This window comes from Telopea speciosissima, chromosome 8 (genome assembly GCF_018873765.1).
Source record: "Telopea speciosissima isolate NSW1024214 ecotype Mountain lineage chromosome 8, Tspe_v1, whole genome shotgun sequence".
Classification (NCBI taxonomy): domain Eukaryota; kingdom Viridiplantae; phylum Streptophyta; class Magnoliopsida; order Proteales; family Proteaceae; genus Telopea; species Telopea speciosissima.
In genome coordinates, this window is record NC_057923.1 from 7,690,499 (window position 1) to 7,717,067 (window position 26,569).

The window sequence follows — 26,569 nt, forward strand, 5'->3', positions numbered from 1 at the left end:
TCTTATCCCAATTTTAAAAATTATATTCTAATTATCTCAAAACTCCAATCAAATGTTGGTAAACAAAAACAATGCCTAATCAAATTGAGAGAGAGTACTCTTAAACCACTCTCCTGATCAAGGTAGGAGGACCACTCTCCCCTTGCCACGTAGGAGAAACACCTCACAACAATCAACCACCATGATCAAACCACAACCACAATCACTAAAAAGCGATGAGCAAATGGCTTACCAGCAAAAAACAAAATACCTCTTTTACAGGTAGATAGGCAGGTTGTAGGTCAATCAATCTGATCTCTGATGCTCAGAATCTCATGTTCAAATGTTCATATGAGTTTCCCTACGAGGCTCAATAGCTCTTGATCAATTACTCAAAAGATTTGCAAGTTGCAGCTCACTTGGACTATGGAATATTCTAGTTTTTGCCTAGCAAAATTTCCCCTCATCTGTTCCAAAAATCTTTTTCACAAACTCAGCTTTCCCCTATTTATAGAGGAGGAATCCAATAGTCACTTTTCTAGCCGTTATTCTCTCTAGTCTCTAACAGACTAATTTTTCATACACCGGTCGACTGTTAACCGGAGCTTGTCAGCCGTTATCTATAGACTGAATTTGAACACCTCTCGTACTCCACTGGTCGATGGTCTGATCGGGCCGTCATATCGACCGTCTGTATAATGGTGTACTCTTTAAACAACTGTGCCTGTTCCAGTCGACCGTTCAACCTTGCATCCAGTCAGCCGCTTAATCAACCACCAGTGCCATTTTGGGCCTTTAACCATTATAAGCACATATCACTTGGACAAATCTTCTAGTTGATTTATAAACCATGCCAAGTGAACCAATATAAGGTCCAATCAAATTACCAGAGGGCTAAGTCAAGATTCGTGATGAGTTTCAGCCATTACTTCCATTATGACTTAGTCAGTCTACACTAATAACCACATATATTAGGTATTCCAATTTAGGTCATAAAGTGATTAAATGAGCTTTGAGCACTTGGGATTACATCTTAGGATCATCTAAAAAATCACATAATAAAAACATATTCTCGGAACACATTCAAGCAAACTAATTAAGATTTTCCAATCTTGGCTCAAGTTGCTTGAATCTTCGTGGATGGCTTGACTTGATCTTCAAGTTTATGCTCCACTACTTCATGACAAAGTCTGTTGAGCAGCTAGATATCTCCAGTTTGATGCTCTTGGCTCAAGGACACACATCTTCAATGCTTGGAACCTGGTTACTCATTATAGCACTTGGAAGAGCAATTAGATTTTTCACACACAAATAGATTGTGAGCACCAAAACATATAAACCATTAAATTTATGATTATTGGTCTCTGATTCATTGGCATGGTCTTCCTTGTGAAGCATTAGTCTTAAGTCATGATTGAGCTTATTAAGAAATGGTTTTATCACATTAACTAACTCCTTAATTGGCAATCATTTTCCATACACAACATAGTGGTGGTGGTGGTGATGATGATGATCAACTTGTATTGCTTTTGCTTATTTTTTTTAAAGCTTTTAGGTCTCCCCAATGTTCATTAGCCTCTTTTTCTTGTTTGCAATTTAAACCTTATCCTCATCATCTCATTTTCTTGATAATTTTGTGAAGTAGTCGTGGAATTTATTTGTACTTTTTTCCAGTAATTTAATATTTGTGTTGTAAGCACAGGGTTGTGGTGCAAGGAATGTGCATGGTTTCACATCAGATGACATACAAAAAATGGCAGATCAGTGGGAAGAAGCTCCACCATTATACTTGCGGGTAGACATTCAGGTTTGGCAAGAAATTTATGTTCTATATATTTTCAGAATGTAAGATAGGGGAATGTCCTATGCATAGATCATAACTTAATATTTTCCTGACATGGCAGTCGCTGTTCCATGGAGATAATCTGAACAAGTGTGAGATCCAGGAGGTAATTTCATAGATGTAATGATGTTGTCTACTTTCTTATATGGGGTTGATTTAGATGAAACATCATGGGAAGTCTTGATTCTTGATAGATATTTAAATATTATGATTGCTAGCATTGAATTGTTTTTTGATACTGAAATTGTTTGGAGAACATAATCTTGCACACACCCTCTCTTTTGAAGCTCAGCAGTTTACGATAAAAAAGAAAAGGACCCCCTCCAAAAAAAAGAAGGTTTGGAAAGTACTTGCTGCCATAATCCTACATGAGAAAGATAGAAGTATGCCTGGTTTTCGTTGATAAGTCATAGTACTATAACACTATTTCCTTCTTTCTTATTTAATAACTTACAGCTGAATCTATGTGGTGAGCAAATGATTGGGATTGATTGAGTTGAAAATGTCCCCCTCCTGGGCTTTCCTTCTTGGGGCTGGGGAATTAATATTGCAATCTTGTTCTCCAGATTGGACATTTGGGAAGGAGTTATTGGGAACAGAGTCAACAGACAAGGACGTTTAACAACTATAATTTGGAAGTCAATTTGCATTATTGCTAGAGAAATAGATGACTTTTTTCAAAGGTGAAGGTCACATCGTCCTTCATGGCTTTGGGGTAGGGCACCTAGAAAGATCATCCATTGGATTATGGCTAAGCCTTAAGTAGTAAAGTGACTTGATTAGGATATATATGATGTAGAGTTAATTAGATTTAAAAGTGGAAAACAACTAAAGGAATGACAAGTTTGTTTCGAAACATGGTGGATTTGTACCAACGGTCACCATCCAGTCTTTTGTTTTCTTAAATTATTTTTTGTTTGTGTATTTGATAAGGTTATTTGAAGGAATTCCAGATGGCCTTGAAATTGGCCTGATTGGTCGGTCCAGCCCCAAGCCTGAAAATTTAGGCCCGAGCTCAACTATTCCTGCCTGGCCTTGGCCTGGAATATGAACTCTATCACTTGCTGGCCTAACCTGCCCTGAAGGGGCTTATGATGCAGGAGCAATTCCTTGGACCGGCCCAAACCCATTGGGGAGCCTAGATGGAGAGGAACCGGGTCGAATTGGTTTTGGGTCCATTAGGATATTTTAGTTTATTTATTTAGGTTTTTATTATTTGGATTTATCTTGTATCTCCTGTTCTAGTTTTAATAGGCTAATTAGTGGTAGAGTTGATTTAGGATTTGATTTCAGTTTATATTACAATTAGGAGTCTTTTATTTCCTTTAAAATCAAGGTTGTAACCAAAGAAAAAACCGTTTTGAGATATTGAATGAAGAATGAGTGTCGTTGGTTGTTGACAATAACTGTGAGTGTGCTCTCTCAGAGGTGCGATCTGCCTTTTCTTTCTTATTCTTCTCCTTGATTCCTTATCCTTTTTTCTTTTATTATACTGTTTATCCGTTCCATTCTGGTACTGTTTGCCCTCTTTGCTGCTACTGGTAATACATAACCGAACCGACTGATCTCATGACTCACCATCCTTAATCAGTTTGGCTTGAGATCATGAATGGAGGTTGCATTTCCATGATCAATCAAAACTTCAAGCCTTGAGCCCCTTCTTAGTTCTTACAGAGAGTTATCAACATGGAAATCCTCTTACCCTGTTCTACCGCCAGGGTATGTTGCAGAATAGTTTAATCCTCATATCGATGATCGGCTGGGATTATTAGTGAGTGCATTCAAGAGGACTGTGATTTGCGATTCCTCCATTGAGTTTCAGAGCGATTCAATTGACTAGTGACTAGAAAGGATATAACAAGAACAAAGGTAGGTGTTAGTAAATACATCGAACTAAAAACATTTTCATTGTTATTTTATACGTGAAAAATTTAAAAATAGAATTGAAGTAAATATAGATGAAATAAGACAGCTTATTTCTTATTAATTTTGATTTATTTGGATTTCTAATTCTAAGTATTTTTTTTCACTGAATCTGACGCGCCATAGCAATTGCACCTATTAAAGCAACTAAAAGAATTATAGAAATGAGTTCAAATGGAAGAAAAAAATTTGTTGATAAATGAATCCCAATTTGTTGACCATTACTTATCAAGTCCTGTTCTATAATCTGGTTTGATCTTGTAGTCCAAATAACCCTGTACCATGATGTGTCTAGGATAGTAGTAATTAGTGAAACAAAAATACTTGTACAAACCAGTGAAGTGACACCAACTCCAACAGTCCAAAGATGGAAATCATTGTAATATTCTGAACCATTCATGAACATCACAGCAAATATGATTAAAACATTTATGGCTCCCACATAAATAAGGAGCTGTGCAGCAGCTACAAAATGGGAGTTCGATGGAATATAAAATAAGGATATACAAACAAGAACCAATCCCAATGAAAAGGCAAAAAAAAATGGGATTAGTGACTTGATAGAGATTTTCACAAGATTGAAACTGGGTTTTCTGTCCCTGGTTGAAGTTTCAAGGTTGAAGACGATATGACCCACACCCATGATTTATTGGCTTTAACCCTCTTTATTCCTTGTTAGTTAACCACCCTTTGTAAGAATATCACCATGTACCCTTATTTTATTGTCTATTCCTAGTTTACTTTTTTTCTTATACGTTACATTCCACTTTCTCTTCTCCTCTCTTTTTCGTAAAATTACGAAATTGCCAGTAGTTGTAGGGTTGATTGAGTTTGATTATTCGGGCCCATAAGCGATCTGAGTTGGGTTTTGGAACCCCAGATTGCATCAGCTTAAGGTTTTGAAACTGATGTGGAAGCAGCATTTAGATACATCCACCATCAACCATAATAGGGATCAGAGTTCTCATTGGATTAACCTTTAGGAGTTGGTATAGTGGAAGAGGTCAAGGTGGAGGTATAGATGTGGCTGGAACCACACATTTTATTGTCCTACCAATATGGGCAAGAAATGTGGAATCACTTACTTTGTGTTTCCTTTTAACTTGTTTCCTGGTCAGCCTGACCGGAGACTTATCTTGTTGGCCCAAAATCTACCACATGGCATTCGGGTGAAGAAAAGATTTTGCTGATAGGTAGTCTCCAAGGTCCACTGCCTACTTGTCATTTCAGCCCAATTGGACTTGGCCAAGTGGCAAAACGAAGTCTTGAAAATCCTGGCCTAGAGGACAACTATGTGATGATGCATGCCAATACATGAATGACTGAAAGAATTCCAAGTTCCTTCATTCTTTTAATACGCAGTCAGTCCTTCATGCCACTTTGACCTACAGTCCACTTGCTACTAGCCATATCAAATTTACTGACAATGGGTACTTACCGCATAATATATATATATAGTTACTGGCATGTGGAGCTTGTTTGAAGATACCAGTTATTTTGGGTATTGATGCTTATTTGAAGCATAGTTATCTGCTGAAATGGAGTTGAACCTATATATGATACTAATGTGTCATAGGTTAGAATAGTTTCTCATATTTGAGCATATAAAGGTTGTTCTGAAAAAGAGTCAATGAAAAGTAGGTATAATGGGAAAGGTACTCGCGAAGTGTGAAATTTGCATTTGTTTGCAGTGTATATTGAATGATCTAGAGTGGACAATCAGTAATGGTCTTGCATAGAAGCACAATAATTTTATTCCCTATGCTTTACCTGTCAGGTGGACATGGATATGGAAGAATTGGCTTGCGAGGAAGGTCTATCCGGGTTGCAAGATGGAAAATCTGAGAAGATGCTACAACCACATGGAGTAGACACTGCTCTTGATGGTACATTTTTATAGAATCTGGGTTTTCATGTATCTTTAATAAATTGTAAATAAGTGAAATTCATTTTTTAGTATTTCACGTGGTTCCCTGTGATCTAAGTAGCAATATGTAGATTTGGTTTGAATGTCTCATGGTGCTTTTTTGACATCTAGGAAAAATAATAAACCTTCAGTGGCTGTTTGGAATGTTCTTGGTGTTCCCGACTTTGGAAAGATCCATTGCAAGGAACCCCAAGAATGTGAAGAGCACTTCCAGGGAAACATTTCCGCTCCCTTTTGAATAATTTGGTATATACTTATTTTCTTTTATCATTTTTCTTGATAAATATCAAGAGAAATAAACAGATAAGTCTCATGAGATTTTCCCTTTTTCGGGGAATCCCTGAGAATTAACTTTTTTTTGCTTGGAGCTGATGCTACAGAACAAAGTTTGTATTCTGCTGGGCCTACTGGCGTGGACTATTCATTAAAAACATTTTATTGACATTTAAGTAGAACTCAACTTTAGAGCTTGTGTTTGTGCTGATTAATGTCCCCAACCCCCTCCCCCCCCAAGGGGTAAAAGATAAATTATGAGGAGAATACTGACAGAGGAAGTCCAGCATCATGGACTTATTCATCACATGCTATTATGCTCCCTTTATTTTGTTCTTATGTTTCCTTATACTATTTTACTGGTATACCCATTTTCTGCCATTCCATTAGATCTGATATCCTTGAATATTTGTTTCAAAAACATTCTGCCTTATCTTTTATACTACCAATGATCTTCCTTAGGTTATTCAAAGGATGAAGAGAGATGGGATACTGAAGGTGATGATTTGGCTGAAGTAAAAGAACTGCGAAGGAGTAAATGGTCACATGATGTGGATGAGGAGGAAATTGAAAAAACTGAAGGTGCTAAAGGAAATTTTAGTGCTCTTTCGGGCTTAATTCAAGCATATGGCAAGGGAGACAAATCTGTTCATTGGGGTGACCAGGTATGTGTTGTATTTGTCATGCTCCCCCTTGACACAAGTTCTTAAATCTTGGTTCTGGCATCACTTTTTTTTTTTTTTGGGGGGGGGGGGGGTTGTGAATTTTGAATGTGGTTGAAATTTTTAAGTTTCCATGAAATATGATGAGCTCACTTATTTAAGTTCTCAGTATGTATTGTTGATTCATGTACTCAGATATGTACCAGTTGGTAGTTTTGACTTGTTGATCAACTAGGGGTAATAGCACTTCAACTAGTACTTGGTCTTTTGTTGACTGCACGCATTGACTAATTTGTATATGCTTTTCTTAAGTTGAGGTATCTTCTTAACAGCATGCCATGTGTTGCATTTACACTCTTCTCTTTGTTATGTGGTGTTTTGCTTGTCGTGTACCTATCTAATGCATCATAGGTGGAGTTTAGGTTTTTGGGCTTTATTTACCTCTAAAAGCGGAGGTGAACAGCTTTTGATGAAGAGTAATTTAGGCGAATTATAGTTTGAAGAAGGGTCGGAGAGAGGATCATTTAATCAGTCCAAAAGATGTGGAGTATGGAAAGGAATAACCTAACTGGATGATTGGATCTGAAGTTTGGATTTGGTGTGAGATACCAAGAGAGGAAGATGGTATAATGCTTGTATGGTTGATGTAGATTCATCTCCGAAATAGGCTTGTTTTATTAGAATAAGTCTAGGGTTGGGTTCTATACATGTTAAACCTTTGATCCCATGGATTTTCTATGTAATAGGCCACTTTTATAAGCTTACATACGGGATTAGTTAGTAGATTTCTTTTTTAGTGGTCATGTAATCACTACTTAAGTGATCATGTGACAACTTAAGTGGTATTGTGACTATTTAATTGTCTTGTAAGTTGAGCTAGATTAGGCCTTTCCTTTTTAGTGTAGGAGTCTATTTTTTAGTATTTTATATAAGGTTGTAAGGGATGCAAGTATTGGACACGAATTTTGATATTATTGAAAAGCTTTTGCAGCTCTTCTTCTCCATTGAAGATTTGTGTTCGATCAAGGCTGGTGGGATTGGTGTTTGAGCCAATTGGCACCTTGTGGTGGGAAGCCTGGGTGGTTCGTTGGTGGGATTGGTGTTTGATCCAATCGACCCCTTGCGGTGTGAAGCCTGGGTGGTTCATTTAAGCTCTCTTTGTTCAAGTTCTGGTTTTTCGTCAAGGATCTTCATTCAAACAAGCTGCTGTCCAAGTAATTCTTCAACAATTGTAAGTGTGAATCATCCCAAACCCTAACCTTTCTTCTTTTAATCTTCCATACACCCAAACCCTAGATTCCCCCTATGTTTTTCAATTTTTCCAAGACCTAAATTCTGCCCAGAACAATCCAGCCATAGAAACAGCCCCAAATTTTGGATCGAATTCTCCCCTCACCCATTGGGAAATTTGATCCAGGTTGCAGCCCCTTTTGACCATTCAAAACCCTAAAAATCCCTCTTTTCCTTCTCTCAAAAAACCCTGACTCTAACCTTGATGCCGATTCATTCCAGCGTACATCCAACCATTAAAACTTAACATAACCTTCACTGGAAGAACTCCTCTACATCAACTTGACCTAACCCTACCATCAAACCCTAGACCCAACCAAACCCTAACCCTAATTTGACCAAAATCACCTATCTTGACCTAGCCGAACTACCCTGTTATAGCAGATCCTGGTTATTGGCTTCTAGTTGGATCCCTTCCAATCTAGAACTACATTAATGGTATTTGGTGTGGAGAGGCACCTCTTGGCAGATGGTTGCTGGACTTCTATTTGATTATGCAAAACAAGGTGAGCAGCAGTTCAAGAATGCTATGAATGGAGAGAAGAGGGCATATTATGGTTGCCTCAGATTATCATGCTTTGAATTGCAGGGAGATTGAATTAATGACCAACATTGCTATCTAAGTATTTTGGATATGTGGGTGTGGGAGTACATTAATATGGGTTTTCCGTCAGAACCTTTGATGTGTTCCACTAACCTGGTATGCCAGATTTGGGAAACTAACCTATAGGACAGAATTGCAGTAACCGAGATTTTGAAAACAATTAGGCAGAATAGAGAAGATCAATAACTAAAGAACCAGCTAACTGATGAGGCTGAAAAAAATGGTTGAAGGCTGGTCTATTCATGCTGTAATTGTAGCTAAAATATTATAGGAAATCAACGGTTAGATTGAGAGTAAAGAAGATGAACAGAAAATAAAAACTCAAGGAAAACAGAAAATTGCAACTTTTCAAAACAAAAATAACTTCCAAGTTCCAGATCTGATGAACCAGCAATTCAGGAGAAGTGTTGGCCCAATAGAAGGGGGCAACTCATCAAAAATTGGGTTTGATTGGCCGAAATCTTTGATGGAACTCATGGAAGTTTGAAATCACAAGTGGACACAAACTGAGACTGAGAAATATAGCTTGCCGAATATGGAGTGAGTAATAACTAAACTAAGTCAATAGGAATGGAAGTATTGATGGTAGAATTCAACCCACAAAATTAGAGTTTCGGATTACCTTTGTAGTCACCCACACGCTCTTTGTATAATCTGCTGAAACTGAGAATAAGTGGAAAGGAAGAAAGGGGATAAGATCTGGTTTCAGCACCAAGGCTTCACCACCTTGGGTTTGCTGCTGAATCACAACAATAGCTTGCATCTCATGAGAGCACAATGTTTAATGCCAAAATCGTGGGGCATTGTTCCCCTTGCTTGTATTTATAAATTTTGAAGCATAAATACTAATCACCACAATAGTTTGCATCTCATGAGAGCACACACAATGTTCAATGCCAAAATTGTGGGGCATTGTCCCCCCTGCTTGTGTTTATAAAATTTGAAGCATAAATACTAATCACCACACTAGCTTGCATCTCATGAGAGCACACATGATGTTTAATGCCAAAATCGTGGGGCAGTGTTCCCCCTGCTTGTATTTATAAATTTTGAAGCTTAAATATGTATTTAGTAACTCTCCTCCATGTGTAACAGAGACTTGACTGACAAGCAACTCAAAAATTGGTAACTATTCTTGAAAAGAAATCTATTAATTACTACATAAAAAGAGAGTAACAAAATAGCAACTACTAAAAAAGTAGTAATAGATATAATAGAATATTCCGCCATGCAATCTTCTAGATAATCTCCTCTCCACGCAAATCACATGGGGCCCACTCAAATCTTCATTCAATCATCTAGAAGAATATCCACAAGTGCTGGTTGTGGGGCTTACTAGAATCAGAACCAGGTCTAGTTTTGGGCATGGTTCTTTCTCCTCCTACCCTGGTACTGTTTGAGTTCTGCATCAACACTCCCTAGCTTGAAGAAATTTGTCCTAGAGTTTTAATAAGTCTAGGGATCAGCTTGGTGTGGTGTATGTTCAGTTTCATCCCAAAACAGTAGTCTAGCCACTCAGGATAGCTAGGAATGAAATCCTCAAGGCGTGGCTCTCTCTTCAGTCTTCTCAAAGAACTTGGATGGAATCACTAATTTCGATGTGTTCCACCTCAGGCTCAGTTTCAGAGGTGAAGGGTGCTTTTGGAGACGACTCCAGAGCTTTTTGTGTCAAACCTGCACCTCAATCTCGTAGTAGTGCCAAGCTCCTTGACCTCTTCAATTCAATTCGTTCCACCTTAGGCTCAGTTTCAGCGGTTAAGGGTTCTTTCATAGAGTCCTCCGGAACTTTTGTGTCAATCTACACCTCAATCTCTGTAGTAGTTCCAAGCTCCTTGACCTGTTCAATATCGTTTTTTTCCTTGTTGTCAGTGATAGTGTGAAAACATATAAGGTTGACACCTTGAATATCCTCAATGCCTCCTTTGGTTCTTTCTCCTCAAAGAACTTGTGTGGAATCACAAATTCGATGCATTCCACATCAGGCTCAGTTTCAGCGGTAACCGGTGCTTTCATAGAATCCTCCGAAACTTTTGTGTCAACCTACACCTCAATCTCTATAGTGGTACTAAGCTCCTTGACCTTTTCAATATCGCTTTCTTCCACGTTGTCAGTGGTAGTGTCAAGACATATAAGGTTGACACCTTGAATATCTTCACCACTCTCATAAACATAATCGACGTCTTCATCAAGTGGGTATGGCTTGGTCACCTCCGTTACACCCTCCTCCTCAATGGTATTAGAAACCACCGCATTGAACTTCTGTTGTAAATAGGACAGAATTTTGCAACATGTGTATACTCCACACAACTGAAACACTGAGTGTTGGAGCTGCAATCCATAGGTTCCTTCCCTTTGTTATTGGTAGCCACAGTAGTACTAAAGGGTCGTCCGGTAAGGGTAGCAGTGGTAGTAGCACGATCTGTGGGCCTATCCGAGACATCATTGGTGTCGCCCTTCTGCTATCGTCCTTGGCTTTCCTTCTGCTATCCTCCGTGGGTTGAAAGCCAAATTGTCTTATAGGAGGCTTCAGCAACTCCTCTGCTCATAGGGCTTTCTGGAAGCAATCTTGAAGGTCATAAATGTTCGTCACTCCCATCTCCTTCCGGATTTCCACCTTCAATCCCAATTTGAAGCAGGACATCAGCTGTTCATCCTCCTTGTCAACTCCAGTATGTGATACAAGGGTGTCAAACTGTTGCATGCAGTTTGCCACTGATAGTGCTCCTTGCCGTAGCGAGTTGAGCTGGTCGTGGAGTCATGCTTTGAAGGCGGATGGAAGGTATTTGCTCTTTAACTCTTCCTTCCTCTCATCCCAGTTGGTAGAGGGCCAGAGGCTCTCTGTCCCTCTTTGCTATAGTTTCCTCTCATAATTGTTCCCTCATTCTCGGGTCGGTCCCACTGGCTTGGTCCATGCTTGGTTCAGCTTCATTGGCTCTGTCAAATCATACCAATCAAAGTAGTTATTGAAATAAGAAAGCCAATCATAGAATACCTATGGATCGTGCTTGCTAGTGTACTCCTTCAACTTCAAGTGTACTATGTGCGAGTCGTCGGTACAAAGGTTAAGAGGCCCCACCTCGAAGTAGGCACAGACATGGTCCTCAAAAGTATGGGTGGTGTGAAGGTTCTTTGAGGTCCTCTCCCCAAAATTTTTTTAGTAGACTTCTACTTCAACATTGGCCCTTGGTGGTGTGGAAAATTCAGCATAGGACCATTACTCATTTGTTCTATGGCGGCCACTTGGTGGGTGAGTTGCCTAATCATGTCAGTAAGCTGATTCAAAGAGTCTTGGACATTAGGTGGGCTATAGGATTGTGGATTGCTGTTGGCCATGAGCTCTGATACCAATTGATGTGCTCTACTAACCTTTTAGGATAGATTTGTGAAACTAACCCATAGGACAGAATCACAATGACCCAGATTTAGAAAACAATAGGGCAGAAATAGAGAAGATCAATGACTAAAGAACCAGCCAACCGATGGGGCTGAAAAACTGGTCAAATTCTGGCCTGTTTCTTCTGTAATTGTGGCTAAAATATCATAGGAAACCAATGGGTAGGTTGAGAGTGAAGAAGGTGGACTAAAAAAAGAAACTTTTAAGAAAAACAGAAAATAGCAACTTTTCAAAACAAGAATAACTTCCATGTTCCAGATCAGATGAACGTGTAACTCTGGAAAAGTGTAGACCCAACAGAAGAGGGCAACTTGTTAAAATTGAATTTCATTCAACGGTTGGATTGGCTGGAATCTTTGATGGAAGTTTGAGATCACAAATGGACATAAACTACTGTCGCGGGGACTGAGACTGAGAGATAGAGCTTACAGAATATGGACTATGGAGTGAGTAATTACTGAACTAAGTCAACAACAACAACAGCAAACTCAGCCTTATCCCAACTTAATGGGGTCGGCTACATGGATCCAAAGTTCCAAACAGAACAAAGTAGAGAAAACTGAGTTCTAGCCAAAAAAGGGAAAGAAAAGATGGGGGAAGAGGGATGGGAAAAAAGATGAGAAATGGAAAATGACAAATGAAAGATGAAAGATAGTAAGAGGAAAGAGGCACAGCCCAGCACATCAGGAGCATCTCAGTTAAATAGGGTCTGCTACATGGATCCTTACCCTCCAATGGGCTCCTATCCGAGGTCATACTTGTTACAAGACCTAGACTATGCATGTCCTTTCTCACCACTTCTCCTATGGTCATTTTAGGCCTGCCCCTAGCTCTTTTAGCTCCTTCAATCGGAATCATATCGCCATAGTTGTCATAGCGTCATGGCGATCCAAGTCGGTGGAGGGGTGTTTGATCGATGTATTGACACGTCGCCCGCCATGGCGATCATGTCGACTATGGCAGAATTGTAATTAAATCCAAAGTTGAATGGCAAACTAGTAGATAAATCAAGATTTATAAGAGCAATGGCAGAATTGTAATTAATCTGAAGTTGTAAGGAGTGGCAGAACTGTAATTTAATGGAGTTAAAGAGAAAACTGAATGGGTTAAACATAATAGCAATAGAGAGTATAAAGGGTTATATATAAATAATATAAGTTGTCCTTACTTGCAATTTTAAAGACTTAATATCTTCTTCAACCTTGCAATAACATGATAGAGAGGCAGAGAGGCGGTGAACTGGAGTAGTTCCAGCAGAGGAAACTCCTTATGAAGACGATTCTCCCTGCAATTTCTGGAACAGAATCGCAGCACCAAGGTTTGCCGATCCCTATGAGAAATAGCCCCAAAATTCTATTGGCAACCGAATGGTGAGATCTGAAATCAGATCTGGCGGATGTCTTAGTTGCAGGTTACTAAACCAAGGCTAAAATAGGAGATTTTGGGAAGCAGGGAGTGGGTCTAAGGTTGGGGAAGAAACAAAAAATTAAAGAAGAAGAAATCGAAGAGGGAAAGAGAGACAGGTCGCCATGGCGTAGGTCGATATGCACAGACCTCCAACGCCAGGACACCATGGCGGTGCCATGGTGATGCCATGACAACTATGCATATCGCTCCTCCAGTCCTCCTTACTGGGGCGTCTCTAGGCCTACGTTGAATATGACCATACCACTGTAATCGACTCTCTCGGAGCTTGTCAGTGATCGGGGCAACTCCCAAGTCTGCTCTAATACGTTCATTCCGTATTTTATTCTTCTTTGTTTTTTCCACACATCCATCTTAACATCCTCATCTCTGCTACACATAACTTATCAATATGACACTTCTTAACTGCTTTCTTTTAAGCTGTAAAGGAATACGTCGGTCACATAGCACTCCGGATGCACTTCTCCACGTCATCCATCCCACTTTAATTCTCTGTGAAACATCATCTTCTATGTCACCTTCTTTATTTATGATTGACCCAAGTATCTAAAATAGTCACTTTGTGGTATCTCTCTTTCCTCAATTCGCATAATATCAGTATCCATCATAGTGTGACTAAAATTACACATCATATACTCCGTCTTCGTTCTACTAATCTTAAAGCCTCTTGTTTCCAAGGTTGACCTCCAAAGCTCTAGCTTAGAGTTAATCCCTTCTTTTGTCTCATCCACCAAAACGATATCATCGGCGAAGAGCATACACCATGGGACCTCGTTTTGAATGTTCTTGGTTAGATTGTCCATGATAAGCGCAAATAGATAGGGCTTAAGGCTGATCCTTGATGTAACCAAATCGTAATTGGGAATTCCTTCCCCTAACCTCCCACAGATCTCACACTAGTCACCACACCCTCATACATATCTTTAATTACATCCACATATTTACTCGACACCCCTCTCCTCACTAGGACATGCCAGATTGAATCTCTAGGAACTTGGTCATAGGCTTTTTCCAGGTCAATAAATACCATATGGAGATCCTTCTTACTATCTCTATATCTATGCATGAGCCTCTTCAATAAGTTGGTAGTTTTTTTCGTGGATCTACCTGACATAATGCCAAATTGGTTCACCGAGATATGAGTCTCTCTTCTCAAACGGGCTTCAATAACCTTCTCCCAAAGTTTCATAGTGTGACTCATAAGCTTAATGCTTCTATAGTTATTGCAGCTTTGGATATCACCTTTATTTTTGTAGATGGGGACTACAATGTAATAATGGTAAAAATCTAACCCATAAAATTAGAGTTTCAAAATACCTTTGTAGTCACCAACGACTCCTTGTGTCCCCTTTCTTCTCTTCCACTTATTCTTAGGGTTGATGCTGAATCACAACAATAGCTTGCATTGAAGGGCGTGGCGGAAGCAAATTGACGTAGCATACATCACAAAATTTTACAGCCAAGGATCTTGATGAACACATCCATTAAAACCAATAATGGGGAATCATGGTTACTTAGAAAACATTGATGGTGTTTTCCTTTAAAGGAATGTAACACTCGAACATGATCTCCGTCGAGTGCACCCTCTCCAATAGCTGAATCCCAAGCTTGAAGAAGAAGACTCTCTTTTTCTCTCTTCTACTCTTTCTATAATTATGTGTGTTGTGCAATTAGGGTTTCAGCCACAACTTCTCTTATATAGAAAAACTAAGTATGGAGATTACAATCTAACGGACAAGATCATGCCAAGTGGTGTGATTTTGAAGGGTAGCCTTGTTATCCTTAATTGCACTAAAGGACGACACTACAAAAGGTGTAACCTGAAACCCCCCCGCGGTAGATATTTTCATTGCACTTTCTCCCCCACATTACTAACATCCTCAATGGACCTTGCAAGCATTAGAATAAAATCACTGTCATGATACCTAATCTAGGGGTGTCAATTCTAGGCCCGGCCCGGTTAAAGCCCGGCCCCGGCCCGATTACAAAACATGTCGGGCTTAAACCCGACACGTTTAGTAATCGGGCGGTTCCGGTGTGGGTTCCTAGCCCGTCAGGCGCCCGACCGGACCGACCGATTCCAGACCCGACCTAGACCGCCTTGTTATAGCCCGACCCAATTGACCCTTTAACTTATAAACTTCCCCTTCCCTTCCCTCCAAATTTCTTTTTTTTTGTTTGTTTCTTTGTTGGTCTTTGACATTTATTGGTTAGATACACTTAACGTAGGTGAGATAAGACTTAGTTTTAGTTTTTAGATCTTACTTTGTTAGATGTCAATTAGTAAGCCCACACCGTTTAGAGACCATTTAGAGTTAAACGACTCATTAGCCCGTTTTAAACCCGGTTTAGGCCCGTTTAGCCCGAATAAGGCTGCCCCGATTAAAAACCGAACACCGACCGACCGAAATGAAACCGTACCATGCCCGCCCAAGGCAAGCCCGAATGCCTAAACGGTCGGACACGGTGCAGCTAGTAATATTGGTGAGGCCCGGCTAGGCTGACCGTGATTGACCGAGCCCGACCGGTTGACACCCCTAACCTAATCCATTGTTCATCAATACGGGAATGACAAGACTAGGACTGAACCCAAAAATATTTGCAACGCTTTTCAAATAATATTTATTTAATATAATATAAAAAATACTTTTGCAAGCACTTTGTAAAACAACTACTGGATCCTGGATTTCGACCAGTCACAGTCTGACAACTCTCTCATTTGAAACACTTTTCAAATAATATTTAATTAATGTAAAATAATAAACAATACTTTTGCAAACACTTTGCAAAACAACTACCAAGCCCCGAATTTCGTCTGGCCACACCCTAACAACTCTCTCACTTGGATGTTCTTCCTAGACAGGTAGTGAAACCGTATAGAGTGTCACCCCCATTTGATGCAGGAGCAATTTCTTGGACCGGGCTAAACCCGTTGGGGGATCCATATGAAGACGAACCGGGTCCAAGTGGGTTTTTGGGTTTAGTAGGCTATTTATTTATTTATTTAAATTTAGTTTTGGGATTGTCTCTTGTGATCTTTTAATTTGAATGAGTTATCTATTAGCGGTAGAGTCATTTCTATGTTTTAATAGGTTAATTAAAGATAGAGTTGGTATAGGATTTTATTTCAGTTATGAGTCTCATTAGTGTTAAGGACAATTTCAGTTTTAGATTAGTATTAGGAGTCTTTATTTCTTCTTTAAATACAAGATTGTAACCTACGCAACACTCAGATTGAAGAATAATGAATTGTGAATTTAGTTCGTTGGTTGTAGACAAGAATCGGTGAGTGTGTGCTCCCTTCCCTTCACCCACCTCTTTCTCTCTCTCTTTATTTCTCCCTCTTCATTATTATTCTTCTTTTTCCTTGTATTTCTGTAATAGTTTTTACTTTCCTATTACTACCGATTTTCCTCTAGTAATAAATCTGGTTTTTCAGCCATTAGTTACTGACGCAAGGAAGAAGACCAATCTTCCAACCTTATCATTCATTCTTCCTGGTATTTATTGCTCCATTGCCAAAATATACTCTTTCCATACCTTTTATTCCCCTTGTCCCATACCTTATATTTGCTTCCAAGTTTGTCCTTAATTAATAAATAGTAATCTCCTTTGCATTCCTTCTTCTTTACCTATCTAACAGTCCTTTAGAAAATTCTAGTTATTATGAAATTGGTATCGCCCTTCAATTGCCTAAACTTTTCCTCGATCAGGTGGGCCCATAAGCGATCTGAATAGGGTAGACAACAATCATTGACACACCACAGATGCACAAGACATGAACGCAACAGTAACTGCCTCTCAGGTATGGGAAAAAGAAGCAACATAAATTCATGTTGCCAAATACAATTGGCGGTGAACCATTTAGGAATTTTATTGAATTGATGTTTAACACATTAATGTGCTTGTATTTATATTTACATACCAATCCTCATTGGGGAATGTTGAATTATTTATCCACACGTGTACCCCTTTGGATAGTCCGCCGTGTTAGAGCTCCTGTATGATATACATATTGTTTTCTCCCTTTTCTACATGGTCGGCCTTTTAGAGGAAGCGGTTCCATTATGGTATCAGAGCAGGCAGGGGTCACGGTATCGAGTCCCCTTGGGAGCAGGTAGGTGTCGAATTACTTATCCACCCATCTCCCCCTTTGGATAGTCCGCCGTGTAAGAAATCCTGTATGATATACATATTGTTTCCTACAAGGTCGGCCTTTTAGAGGAAGCGGTTCCAACAGGGAAATATACAATACAACAACCCTATAGTTGAGAACAAATATACGGTATAATTGGGCAGTTGTGCATAAAAGAATAATTATAACAGGCACATAATATAAAATTGCAGTCAATTAATTTATTCTCATTAAACTGGGTTTGATGGCCACACATCTAATGCCAAATATCCAACATGCATCTCATGAGAGAAACACAATGTTTAATGCCGAAGTCGTGAGGCATGGTTTAGTAACTACTATGTGTAGGAGAGACTTGACTAACAAGCAACTCAAAAATTGGTAACCCTTCTAGAAAAGAAATCTACCGATTACTACATAAAAGAGAGTAACAAAATACTAACTACTAAATGGCTATATTCCACAACTAAGACCCATTACAAAAGTAGAAATTAAAGTAGTAGCGGATCTAACTAAAAATATTCCAGCCAGCAATTTTCTTGATAATGCAATCTTCTAGACAATCTCCTCTCCACGTAAATCACATTGGGCCCACTCAAATCTTCATCCAATCTTCTAAATGAACATCCACTAGTGCTGGTCGTGGGGCTTACCAGAACCAGAACCAGGTCTAGTTCTTTCTCCTCTATGTTGGTACTGTCTGAGCTCTGCATCATCCTTTTTTGGAGTTCTTTGTTTGAGGTAATCCTTTTCTTCAGGGAATCATTTGGAATTCTAGTATGGCACAGCCATCGATAAAATTTTGACAGTTGACCACTTGGCTTGTAGGTCTTGGAATCTGCCAAGTACGTGGATTATGTATGGGGAATTGGATGAATCGGTTACATTTTCCTGTGGTGTGCAAATTTGCGGCTGGTTTTTCTTGGGGATGTTTTAGCTTTATTTCAGGGTTTTGTTCCCCCTCAGATGAGGCTGTCAAGAATGGGAGGGGAACCTCAAGTGGTATAATCAGATAACTTTTTCCACTTCCGGAGTTATTAGTAGCTTGCTTGTTTAGGGATGTCATGGTGTGGGTTTCACCAAAAATATTATTATGACCCCCACCCTGTGAAGTGTGTGTAGAGTTCAATTTTACTAGGTAATCAGGGCAAGGATGTTTTTAAATACCATGCCCTGCTCTTACCTGATAATGGTCTTATACCTTAAGCATATAAATATATATATTTTGGTGGGGGGGGGGGGAAAACCAATTAAATATGCACCATTGCGATAAAATGTTGGTTGATCAGGATTCTTTTTTGTATTGAGAGAGTAGGTGGAGGAAATTTGAATAGGCATAATGGCTATAGAATACAAATTGTGTATCTTTGTCCTACATCTTTGAATAGTAATACAATACACGTTCCTAGAAAGAGGAAACAAATAAAGATGGGCCAGCTTTTTTGGATCCTAATCAGTTAGTAGTGCTTCTAAGTTCTAAATATCTATATTTGTTAGTGTTTTACAAAATATCTGTATTCAAAAACATAGATACATGCATACGTATGTCGTCATGGCAGCCAAAACAATTAACTAGCTTTGTCTGTGTTGGCTACTGTTTGTGTACAAGGTTTCATAGAAATTGTCAAAGTTTCTTTGGATGGAAATGAACTAAAAATTTACAGAGATTTAGGACAATAGAAAATAGGTCTTCAGCTAGGAAAACAAAATGGAATTATATGCTGTGAGGTATCAAAATCCTTTCTTGACCTGAAGAGTAGGGATTGCTAGAGGATGAGTTCAGGGCATACTTTGTGGAATCCTGTTTTAACCCTAACCCAACCCAACCCCTAAATAACCAAACTAGCCTGAACCTCATGTCTTTTGAGACATTGAAACCCTATGCGGCTTAAATCATTGTACGAAACTGTTCTCCACCCCACTGTGTTTCATTATGAGTTGTATTGAGGTTGATGTGTAGAGGTTTTGGCAGCACCCTACTAACCTAACTCTTATTTATAAGGTATGTATATGTTGCGTTTCAAGGTGGGAATTTGGAAGGAAAGGGTATAGGTGGCATGGATGCTATTGTGAAGGGGGGAAAAGGTTTTTAATTTAAAAAATTGAGTCTGTACAAGTCCCACTTCTTCAGGGCCACAGGGAGGGTCGACTAGAGTCGATCCTAATCGTCGGCATTTTTCTACACCAAATAGCTGCATTCAGACTTGACCCAGAGTCTTCAATGCTAGCAGCCCAATCTTTTACCATTGCAAGGTCCCAGATTTTTAATTCTTCTCTAATTTCAGAGTACCTGAAGAAGTCCACCTAGTCCATTTGAGAAGGCTAGAAAAATCTTTTGAGATAATAGACATGGTGGTCATAACAAAACAATGGGTTCATATTTCCTAATTCGTGAAACTTGACTCTGACCAAACCCATCATTGATTATCATATCTAAATTTACTTGAGTCACTTGCCTGTCAAATGTGCCCTACACCTAACCCTTTTTGGGGTGGCTTAGTTTTCACATAGGTGTTCAACTTGTCTCTCTCCACTTTATTCAAGCCCTGGAAACTGTCCATTTCGTTGCCCTTTTATTCTTTTTTGGGGGTAATCGTGGCCCTTATAGTCATTTCTACTTTCCCTGCTAATTTTAATTATTCTGCCATAAAATTGGGGCTCTGGATTTGCATTTTCCCTTGAATAATTTGCACTAAATTTGTTGAGCACATGGATGGTCTTTGTTTTGTTTAATGAACAAGGACCTCTGATGTGTTAATTTATTCAACCTATGCTTGTTATATACTTCATATTATAGATTGCTAAGCATTAAATGTCATTGAGTTGTTTCATCTGATCTTTTTCTGTTTCAGGCTGGCAAGACTGGTTTCTCAATTGGTGCAGCCAAAAGGCCGAATGCCTTGTCTTTAGTAATTGGGCCTGGTTCGGGCTACAACTTGGTTAGTAAGCTGACTTCTATTGTTCATTCTCAGATTTCAGACAACTTGAGTTGAAACCAAAAAGAGTTTATGAAAAGATTAATCATACAGTAGGTGTCTGGTTAACAAAACTTGGTCTGGAATGTCTTTGCAGAAGTCTAACCCATTACCTGAAGAGGAGATTGTCAGTTCAACTGAGACGAGTGGAGAGCAAAGGCGGTGTGTCTTCCAAGAGCAACTTCGTGCAGAACGTGAATCCTTCCGAGCAGTATTTGACAGAAGACGCCAGCGGATCAGTGTGTTAGAGATGGAAGATGAATAGTAGTAATAACGATAGAAATTTGATTTTTACCTACATTATTGTATTCTTTTCCATGTTGGCTTTGGGTTTTTTTGGCTGTATTGCAAGAGAAGGTATTTTGGCCTTCAATATTTGTGGTTAGTTCGATGTAGTAAGAAATGGTGTATTTCCAAGACCCTCTCTCTCTCTCTCTCGTGTGTATGTGTGTGAAGCCTGAGAAACGTATTACCCTAATTATCGTTTAACCCTTGGAATGCAATCTGAAGTTTTGAGCTGCTAGGCCAGAACTCTGGACCATGCTTCTGGAATCTGAGTTGACTATGCTTGTCGGGCTTTGATAGTGTGTCATACACATCCAGATTTCATACATATGGGCATGTCATTCTTGTGATTCAAACATGGAAATAGATAGGGATGTAAATGGATAACCGAAAATTCGAATTTGATCCGCATCTGTATTCGTTTAGAGATTTCCAGAAAAAAATCCGAATACTCATATAAAAATCTGTTTGGAAAATAAAATCGAATACTTAATAATAAAAAATTTAGTAAATAATGATCTTGAGGGTTTTTGAAGGTCAACAGGTTCTAAGAGAATCATGATCAAAGAGATGGTTGGAGAGTAAATTGTATCCGCTATGGGGAGGAAGGTCCCGGTTAGACAAGGCAGAGATGTAAATGGATGGTCAAAAATTCGAATTCGATCTGCATCTGAATTCGTTTAGAGATATCAGTATTCGGTCAAGGGATATGTGGATCCGATCACATCTGATCCTTATTCGAGCTGAATTCGATCCATTTACATGCCTCGAAATAGATGATGAAGTTACTTCCAGCACCATGTATGGTAAGCATGAAACTTTTTTGGCAATTTTTTTTGTGTGGAATTGGATAGCTTAAGGGGGTCGGGGAGGGGGGGGATAGAGGATGGGGACAGGCCCCAAGGTGATTTGAACTCATGACCTCTTATTTGAGGAGTTGGTCTACGGACAACTGAGCTAACCCTTTGGGGTAGCAACATGGATGGGTTTTTTGATTCTGCAAGGGCTGGGACAGTAAAGTCGCCCGCTCTAGTGTCTGGCATAGAAACTACTAGCAATCAAAGGGGCCAGACCTTTTTTTTTTTTTTTTTTTTTTTGATGAGAAAAAGAAAAAGAAAATATATTAAGCAGAAGTGAAGGATACATGGTTCCTGGACTGACCATATTTGGCCAGATTTAGCTCTACTGTTAACCAGAATTGATTCACTATATATTTATAAGAAATGTTAGGACCCAAGTAGTGGATATATAGTAAGTCTTTAATTAGGTACCACGTCCAGGGGGAGTGAGTTGGAGATGGAAGAACATCAGTGACCATGTGATTAGAGCACCATATTTCGTTAATCTCCAACCCCAAGTTCAAAAGCTTTTGCAAACCCCACTTTGATGCTGTAAAGGTCAATCTCCATAGGTAAAGAAACATTAGTGAAACCTGTAGCTAATGCTATAATCCGTTCATTTAACAAAAAGATATTCGACCAGCCCACAAGACTTAATCCTGGGTCCTGGAAACCTGTACAGATCAAAATAGGATATTTGAGAAAAGGTATAAAGGGGTAACAAACAATAGATTGTTGTATAATGGTAGTCTGGGTTACACATTGGGATGAAATAGGGGAGGGGGAGGGCAAAGTGGGGATTGGTGAAAGATGGAGTTCCACAATCCAACGTTCCACTTGTTTTAGAACCCACATGGCATCCGGATGCAGAGCCTTCATAATAACATTGTTTCTTGCAACTCAAATATAATAACAAGTGATGATAAACACCGAAAAAAACCAAGATCTGGACTTTTTATTTAAAGCAGAAGTGAAAAGACTAGAGCACAAATCACTGAAAGAAGCGAAAGAGAGGAATTCAATCCTTAGTCCCAGAGGGCCAGCCGCCCAAATATGTTTGACTCAATCGCAAGATAGGAAAAGGTGCCAAATGGATTCAACACAATTTTCATAAAAACCATAGGTAGGGTCGATCTGAATCCATTTGGAAATAGTTGCTTTGACGGGGATACTTGCATTTAGCAAATGCCAGAAAAAGGATTTAAACTTGGGAAGAATCTTAAGCTTCCAAAAAAAATTCCACCAAGCGGGCAATAAATTCAAAGAAGATTGAGACCTAGTTAACACAGATCTGGCTGCGATTTTGGTTTTAAACTTCCCATCTTTGGATGGAGTGAAAACCCAAAAATCATCAGAACTATTAACAGTAAAATTAAGTAATTGGGCAGAGATAGAGGCAGGGAGTTTAGATAAAACATGAGTATGAAACCCCGAATTTGCAAAAGTTAACTCAGCAATAGGTATCTCTTTTTCATGGATAGTAGGGGAGGCAAAAGCATAATTGAGTAAACTTAAAGGCTGAGAAGTTAACCAAAGTTCAGTCCAAAAAAATGTGGAGGTACCGTTTCCCACTCTTCTGAATACTAACTTTTCCAAGGAGGGAATAATTCGGGCAATACTATTCCAAATCCTAGAACTCCTTTTTAACCTGGTGCAAGGATCAAAAAAAGAAAGTTTAGGAAAATATTTGGCACGAAGAACCCGGGCCCATAGGGAACTGGGTTCAGAAATCATGCGCCACCCAAGTTTCATTAGAAGGGCCGTATTATGATGTTCCGCTTTACGAAACCCCAAACCACCTTGAGATTTAGGATGACACAGTTTATTCCAAGCAATCAAAGAACGGGTGTTGGAGGCCTCCGACTTTCCTAACCAAAACTTAAGACAGATTGAATCGATTTTGTTGCAAATCTGGCGTGATAACCAAAAACTCATCAAAAAGCCTAGGTGGAAGCCAAAACCAATTGAACCAGTACACCACGCCCTGCAAAAGAAAGAAAATTGGTTTTCCAGGTCGCCAGTTTCTTTTGCATGCGGGAAATGATTCCACTAAACTCCTTGACCCTCGATCTGCAAGGAAATAGGTTAGTACCCAGATATGCAACATTATTGGGCATTTTGCGAATACCCAGAATATTGGATAGAGCTCTTCGCTCATCCAAAGGCACCTTTCAGCTAAAATGTACTCCACTTTTGGAGAAATTGATCTCTTGGCCTGATGGGTCAGAGAAAAGTTCAAGGATGGCCTTGACAGCCAAAAGATCTTCCTGTGTGGCTCGACAAAATATGAGAATGTCATCAGCAAATAATAAATGTGAAATCTCAGGGGCCGTTCTGGAGATCTTAATGCCTTTAAACAAATTTAAATCCCTGTAAACTGTGAAAAACCTTGATAAGACCTCCATAGCCACAATAAAGAGGTAAGGGCTGAGTGGGCACCCTTGTCGAATGCCCCTAGAAGCATGAAAGAGACCAAAAGAGCTGCCATCCAATTTAATAGAAAAAGTAGAAGAAATGAGGGAGTGGATAAAACGATGCCATTGATCCCCAAAGCCCAAGAACTGAAAAAGAGACAGAATAAGGCCCCATTCGAGTCTATCATAAGCTTTGGACATATCAATTTTTAGGGCCACATAACCGGTCTTGCCACGCGTGTGTTTAAAAAAATGAAAAATTTCATGAGCTATGAAATGGAATTATGTGTCCGTCAAACTCGAAGTTTAATTAATTAAATTAAATTCATTATTTCAAGCATGATATATTATTAATAGGCTATGGTTGTCCTTATTTTTCTTCCTACACCGTTTTCAATTAGAGATAGGGTTGAACATCTTATTCATACTGTCGTGACATCATGTGCTTCTAGGAATGGTGATTCTAGGGTACAAATGTGGGTCAACATATGGTAAATGCATTGAATTGAATCACATGAGAGTCTCGCATGTATTACTATTAGCAGTTGAGGAACAAGATTCTATATTATAGAATTCGGTTGGCCCCTTTAATCAGAGAGGCCCTTTTTGTTAATAACACCTCATGGGTTTTGGCGCACCAATGGTTGATGTCCCTCGAACTACATATCGGTGTATTGGATTCGTGGTGTCGTATCATGAATGAAAGTGATATTCAACACAGAATCCATTGTCCTTAATTGGGGAATATCGAGGAGAGAGAGTGTCTGTGTATGATTGAGCATAAATCTGGATCCAGTGCAATATTTTGTTAAATGTTTACAAATTTATTGTCTTATATTATTTTATTAATATTATTATTTAAAATTTTTTTTCAAAATAATTTTGAGTCTGATCACAATCATAGAATTTCGATATGAATATGTACAATGAACTAGGTTTTGATAGTAATTGAATTACATACCCTAGTTCACTATGTGATATTGTTTGCTTAGCGATTTCAAATCCATTGCATTTCGACGATGTTCTTGTAGGTGAAGCTTTGGCGATCCGTGAAGGTTTGTTGGAGGCCATCTCAGAGGGAGCCTGTTCACTCATTGTGGAGAGTGATAACCTTGAGGTTATCTCATATTTACTAGATCCATCAAAGGAACCAACATTAGCTGTGTACTCAATTATTGTTGATATTAGACACCTCTCGTCTTATTTGGATGTTTGTACTTTTTCTTATGTTTCAAGGACTGCAAACTCAGTAGCAGATTGCCTTGCCAGGAGGGTCCTATACATTTCAGAAAGGATTTTTTGGCCCAATTCCGATCCCTATTTATCTGAAGGCTATGTTTCAGAATTCAGGAGTGTTTTCTGATCTATGCAATAGAATTTCGTCCTACCAAAAATAAATAAATAAATAAACTCCCCTTCTCTTTTCTATTGAAATGGAAAAAAAAATTATGGATTTTTATTCAATCACAGAATCTAAGATTCTCGGCAAGTTGGAATCAGTAACTATTGTATTTATATTGTACTACGAATTTATAAAGGATTCTTAGATTTTGATCTCCATTTGTGTTTCCTTAATAACATAAGCAAATTGTATTTCCTTAAAAAAATAAGCAAATTATATTTCTTTAAAAACATAAGAAAATTACCAACAGCTGCCTAGTGCAGTTGGTGAACCGTGGTGCACTTCATGCCCATGCTCACCAGGAGGTCTCAAGTTCGAGTCTCATGGCTTGTACCTTAACCCCTCCCTATTCCCCCCTAAAAAGTTATATGCGCTCCTGATTCCAAAAATGAAACATAAAAACCCTAGAATAGAAATCAGGTATCTTATCTATATATTAAATATTAATTAGTGTGATTAAATTTTTATTGAATTCATATGAATATATTATATTGAAATATAAAATATAAATTATGATATAATACAACCTGTGTTGTTCAGAGTAGAATGGATTGAATTGATCAAATTTCTTTTTTGTTCTACCTCTTCTCTTCCTAGTAACAACCTTGGAATAAAAAATTGCCTTACGAGATGGACACAAGGTAAGATTGGGATTTGGAATCCCAATTACACACAAATTTGACAATCATTTCTGCTTCTCCTTTCTGGCTAGCTTTCGGGTCTCAACTTGTTTTTGCATAATCATACACTGAAGAATAACATTTCCTTTTTACTAATTTCTTATTGAGCTTATTAAGCTTAAGTAGAAGAAAAACCCAATACAAAATAATACAGAAAATCATGTAAGACTTCTTGTTGCTCTGTTTTTGTGTGAGAAACTGGGTTGAGAGAGAGAGAGTTCTTGTTGCTCTGTTTTGTGTGTGAAACTGGGCTGATAGAGAGAGAGAGACTTCTTGTTGCTCTGTTTTTGTGTGTGAAACTGGGCTGAGAGAGAGAGAGAGAGAGAGAGAGAGAGTAGAATAGAGAAGAAAGTAATAGTAATATAAATCAATAAATTGAATCAGTAAATGCGAATGAACAATTGCTTTCAATTTTTCCTTTTAATTGCTTTTTTGAGCATGAAACGAAAGCCAAAGAGGAACAACAAACACAATAAGAACAAGAAAATTAAGATTTAACTTAATACAGCCTCTGAAGCC

The 26,569-nt window shown here is 38.8% G+C and overlaps 1 protein-coding gene across 1 annotated transcript in view; it reads left to right on the forward strand.

The window, feature by feature from the left end:
• The window catches only part of LOC122670984, a 44,164-nt gene extending 23,455 nt beyond the window's left edge, over window positions 1-20,709 (forward strand). Inside the window, exons 8-13 of the mRNA XM_043868049.1 lie at window positions 1,682-1,786; window positions 1,884-1,928; window positions 5,523-5,631; window positions 6,408-6,610; window positions 20,308-20,394; window positions 20,528-20,709. Of these exons, the coding sequence (XP_043723984.1) occupies window positions 1,682-1,786; window positions 1,884-1,928; window positions 5,523-5,631; window positions 6,408-6,610; window positions 20,308-20,394; window positions 20,528-20,695 (717 nt within the window). The 3' untranslated portion in view covers window positions 20,696-20,709. The remainder of the gene's footprint in view (window positions 1-1,681; window positions 1,787-1,883; window positions 1,929-5,522; window positions 5,632-6,407; window positions 6,611-20,307; window positions 20,395-20,527) is intronic.
• Window positions 20,710-26,569: the final 5,860 nt, after the last annotated feature.